The sequence below is a fragment of the Trypanosoma grayi genome, assembly GCF_000691245.1.
Source record: "Trypanosoma grayi strain ANR4 Tgr_122_V1, whole genome shotgun sequence".
Taxonomy (NCBI): domain Eukaryota; phylum Euglenozoa; class Kinetoplastea; order Trypanosomatida; family Trypanosomatidae; genus Trypanosoma; species Trypanosoma grayi.
The window spans coordinates 24,769-29,525 of NW_008825741.1; the positions used below are offsets into that span (position 1 = coordinate 24,769).

At 57.1% G+C, this 4,757-nt stretch overlaps 3 protein-coding genes across 3 annotated transcripts in view; all 3 read left to right on the forward strand.

The window, feature by feature from the left end:
- DQ04_01221150 (hypothetical protein) overlaps nucleotides 1-66 on the forward strand; it is a gene marked incomplete at both ends in the record, with an annotated part of 375 nt that extends 309 nt beyond the window's left edge. The window contains one exon of the mRNA XM_009310409.1: nucleotides 1-66. This exon is cut by the window's left edge and continues 309 nt beyond it. Coding sequence (XP_009308684.1) covers nucleotides 1-66 — 66 coding nt within the window.
- Nucleotides 67-301: 235 nt separating this feature from the next.
- Nucleotides 302-1,381, forward strand: DQ04_01221160 (Tbingi protein; the record flags this gene model as incomplete). Its single annotated transcript, XM_009310410.1, has 1 exon — nucleotides 302-1,381. The coding sequence occupies one exon, from the start codon at nucleotides 302-304 to the stop codon at nucleotides 1,379-1,381; it is 1,080 nt and encodes a 359-aa protein (XP_009308685.1).
- A 2,861-nt stretch (nucleotides 1,382-4,242) lies between these two features.
- On the forward strand, nucleotides 4,243-4,554 carry DQ04_01221170 (hypothetical protein; the record flags this gene model as incomplete). Its single annotated transcript, XM_009310411.1, has 1 exon — nucleotides 4,243-4,554. One exon carries the CDS (start codon nucleotides 4,243-4,245, stop codon nucleotides 4,552-4,554), a length of 312 nt encoding a protein of 103 aa, XP_009308686.1.
- Nucleotides 4,555-4,757: the final 203 nt, after the last annotated feature.

Genomic DNA, 4,757 nt, shown 5'->3' on the forward strand with positions numbered 1-4,757 from the left:
TACCAGATGGATAGCCCGACACTTCCGCCGGAAAGGTTCTACACCACCTGGGCGCCTCCGCTATGAACTATGGACGGATGGCTCTGTCGAACTGGGAGTAAAATCTGGCGCAGCAGCCATGATTTACCTCAACGGAGAGCTCATTGCCCAAGCAAAGTCAGGTGCAGGACCAATAGCGTGTAGCTGCCGGGCTCAATCAATCGCGTTGCAAGTCGGCCTGCAAAATTTGCTCGACACCATTCCCCGTCGCAACACCCGACCGTGAAGAGCCTCCGTCTTCACAGATTCCCTGCCATTCCTCATGGCACCCCAAACGGGCCCAATAACCGTAACAGACCCCATATTACGAATACTATGGAACTTGTTATTGGATCCGCAACGCCGCAAGGCACGCATACGGCTACAATTTATATTTGGACACTGTGGCGTTGCGAAGAATGAGGCGTGCGACAAGGAAAACAAGACGGCCTCGGACCTACCACAGCGCACAGGGAGGTGGATACCAGATGTAGTAGCGCTGGCGAAACGTCAAATACACAGCCAGCTGCCCAAACCATCCACCCACCGCTCCAGCATCATGGGGCATTGGAACCCCACACGCAATGACCCCAGCTTAGGTCGAGAAGGGGGGGGGAGGCAGCCCCAGCTCGTTTTTGCACTGGCGCATCTCACCGCTACGGCTGGCTGCTTCGAGCCTTGCGGCCCACCGCGCGAAATACACCCAGGCGGTGTAACCCCCAAAGGGCCCCCTCCCCCACTCAAAAAGTCTCGCGTAGAAACGGCTGCAGCAAACGCAGAGGCAGCGCCGCTGCGTTACCGTGGCCCGGCCGACTGTCCAGAGGGCCAAACCGGCTTCAGCTGTCGGGCAAGCGTTGTGACTCACATGGGCAAAAAGCGCGAGTCCACGGAAGACCAGCCCCGTGGAAAACCAACCATCCCACTGCTGAGGGGCCGCCGGACATCCCGCCAGAACCCCCCCCTCCCTTCCCCCCAGCACCAAGGCCCAAACGCACAACACAGGAGAAGAGACCCAAGCCCGATAGCAAAGAAGCGTCGAGGAGAATTTGCTTGCCATCCCTGCGCGGCATCGCGAAAAGCCCAGAGGGGATTAACACGGCACCTTCGCCACTTCCACCGCCAACAATACCAAAGCGCAGAACGTAAAGGCACACGTGGGGTGAAGAGAACGCTACAAAATCGCCTTTCTAATGCGAACGCTGTGGGTTCAGAGCCCTTGATGATGTGGGGGTGCTCCCCCGCGCCCGTGCTAGGCATCGTTCCCCACAAGAGACGCCACGCGCAGTGGCACCACGACCCAAACTGTGCTGCCCGATATGCCAGGCGGTCATTCGCAATGCTGGGGAAATGGCGACCCACATGAAATACAAGCACCCTAACGAACCGAACAATAGGACGCAAGAACCGGACCAGCCCACACCAAGACCCCTCAAGCAAGAGCGGGTGGAAGCCCCTGCCTTGCATGCCGCTTCTATAAAGCTTTAAAAAGATAAAGCAGAATTGCCTCATCTTACAGAGCGCGCTGGAAAAGAGGCATCCGCCCCGACCGATGGGCCGCAAAAGACCGGGCGCAAATTGCCCCCTACCGCCGGAACGTCGGGAGGGGGGACGCAATGCTTGGTGTGCGTAAAATGGTTCGCTTCCATTGAATCAGCCAAACGCACTGCAGAAGATTTCATGAGGGCCGGGGGTTTTCATAACGCAGAAACGCCGGAAGCGTCAGAAGAATGCTCCCGTTGACCTGCCCCATTCACTCTTTTTATGTGCAACCTGCGGATTCCAGTGCCGCAGCAGGCATGGACCCACAAGGCACCGCATGGTTAGCCATGGGTTCAGGCCAGGCATAGTGAAACCAAGCTAACATTAACAGTGAGAAGAGACGAGCATGCACCTATTGGGCTGTCCCGCATTAAAGAGTCTGCGGTGTCACTTTGGGGGGCGGGGTAATATGGTGAAGTTATGCTTCATGCAGAAGTGAGCCCAATTCCTGCTCGCAGTGGAAAAGCTTTGTCCCAAATGGCCTTCCCCGATAGAACGGGACGCAAACCATATAGGACCAGGAATGGCCCTCTTTCTCCATTTAAGCTTCGTCTCTTCTCTATATTTTTGTCGATCTCGCCGCCGAATTTGCCTCCCCCCTTTAAGTGCTTAGAACAATGGGGTGGGTAAGCTTTTGAGCTCTCGGATGAGAGCACTGAGTCGCCTGATTCCGTCAGCGTGTGTTTCCTCACTTGGTTGGCTCAACGAAACTAAAGAGAAAATACCCCAAAATAACAAAATACATAACAAAACAAAGGGATACCCTTCCAGATAGAAATAAAGCAATAAGGAACGGGCTGTGCATTGGTGGCTGATGGAGCGAATCCGCCGATGAGAGTCGCAAAGACACAAGGAAGCAAAAAAAAATTCTGTGGGTTTATCGTCACCGCCCATGATCTTTAGTACCGTGCATGCTCCTTTCGGGGGTGTCCCCGCCCTTTAACCTTGGGCCGTGCTGTTTTATGTGGTTATCTCTTCTGCGTTTATGTGGAGGCACCCCAATCAACGATTAGGGTCTTTTCTTTTCCCCCAGTGGTCCGCGAAATTTCCGTTCTGGAGAGGCACGGTTTCGCCCTTACGAGTGATTGTCAACCAAGGCAGCCTTAAAGAAACGCGAACCTGTTCACGCACCAAACCGTTGATGACCAAGCCGAGCCCCCAGCGCAGTGTGGACCGGGTTTGTTTGTGGGAACGCTGGCCACGGGCTTTCAGGGCCGGAAAGAAACATTTGCACCGGCGCTGCCATGCGGGTGGCAGGCTAACCAACGCTCTTTTGTGTTGAATCGCCCTGCCCTTGGCCAAACGAAGGCTTGTTTTAAATAAGGGGCGGCTTGTTTCCGAATCTCCAAGCTATGCACCGCTGCAAACTTCGCAAAAAACGGCGAATTATGGACCCCCTTTGTTCCCGCATTTTTGGGGTTTCGCATGTGCGTTGCATCTCTGTTTGGCTCCGATGGGGGGCCAAGGCCGCGGGATGCTGCCCGTTGCGGGGGAAGTGGCGGCGCCGTTTGCCGATTGGGGGCGGCTGTTGCGCAACATTGGTGCGCTCTCTTCTTTCACGAGCTCGAGCTTCCAAGAAGGGTTTAAGCCTCGGCAATTCCACCCGTTCCCGCGTTGGTGGAAAAACGCCACGTCCACATCTGCCCCTTCTGCGGGTACATGGCACGGCGGTTTGGCCTCGCATAAAATATCTCGTACCACACCTACCAGGACACGGGAATCCGCATAATCTGATGGCCCCGGAATTCGTTGTTTGCCGGGCCGGCGCTCTTTTTTTCAAGCTGCGGGGGCGCGTGCGATCTTCGCATAGTGGGTGCTTCTGTAATGGCCCGACCCCCCGCATCGATAGCGCCGCGCTTTCCTCGGTGGGGGTGGGGGGCGATGTGCTTCTTCTTGGGTTTGCGAACCCCCTTTGCGATGGGGCCGCCCAGTTGGTGTAGCGGAAATGCCCCATCGTGGCGCCAAGGTCAAGCACCAAGTTCGCTGCTTGGGAAGCTGAATTTCCACAATTGCAACACGGAATCCAGCTTAGTTCAGGCTGCGCCGTGACACGGTTGCTGCGTATTGGGTTGGTGCGGTTAAGCGCCTTAGAAACAAGGCGCGTTTTGTAATGGGTAAAGCGCCTGGCCGCTAAGGCTGCAGTGGAAAATACACGCTGCCAATCAATAAGTTTCACGGTCGAGTGCCCGGTTTCTCGGGCTGGGGAATCCAATGCCATACGCTATAGTTCCCCCGGGGATTGCGTAATGGTCCGGGTGGACCGCGACCTGGCTCTCCAGGGATCAAGCGGAGGGCCTAACCGGAGACCGCTCCTTGGGACACCGTGCGGCTGGTATCGCCCGCGCCCGTGTGTTGAAAGATCCCTGTGATCAGGGGGGCTTTGGTGGGTATGGGTGGGTTTCTCCACCACCGAGTCCCACATAATCTGCCCTAGCGCGGCAGGTATGCGCAAATGCATTTTCTCTTTTCTCCCTTGGGCAGCGGAAGCAGGTCGTAAAATTGCACGAGGAAAAAAAAAGAAAAAAAAATTGGGGCGATCTTTCACCACGGGTTCCCCCAACGACCCCTGTATATCTGGCGTCGCGCCCCTGAATTGTCGTTTGGTGGCGTTGGGGGGCCGCAAATTGACGCAGACTTTTGCCCCTAATCCCGTCAGTTCGGCGGCGGCCCCACTTCGCGTATGCCATGCGCCTGCGGTTGAAGGCGGTTCGCCGCATTGGTGTGCTATCGGTTGTGCGCGGCTGGGGGCGGGACAGCGGCCCGGAACGGGGCCAAAGGGTGGCCCGGCGGGGTGTTCGGGGGCGCGCTGCAGTGCCCTCGTTTGTTAAAACGGCGCATTCCGATCAACCCCTCATCCGCCGTGCTTTCCGGCCCGGGCCCCGTATTCCGCGCAGCCCCGCGTTAGGGCGGTCATTGCCGCCAGCCCCTTCTATAGTAGGCCGCCTGAAACCCTGGCCGGGGCGGTGTCCGCCTGCTTTTCTGCGGTGGGCGTGCTGAAAACTTTTCTTTCGGGCGCCTTTTGCGCGACCTTCTGCGTAAGAGGGGGGTGGCAAGGCGGTGGTGTTATCCGTCGTGCCCGGCTTTCTTCGCGCCGATGGGCTGCATCCGGTTCCGTCTGCGCTTGCTGCGGCTGTTGGTGCATCTGGAAAAGTTGGTTTCACGTCTCCTGGAACGGTGCGTCGGCGCTTTTCTGTGTTTGA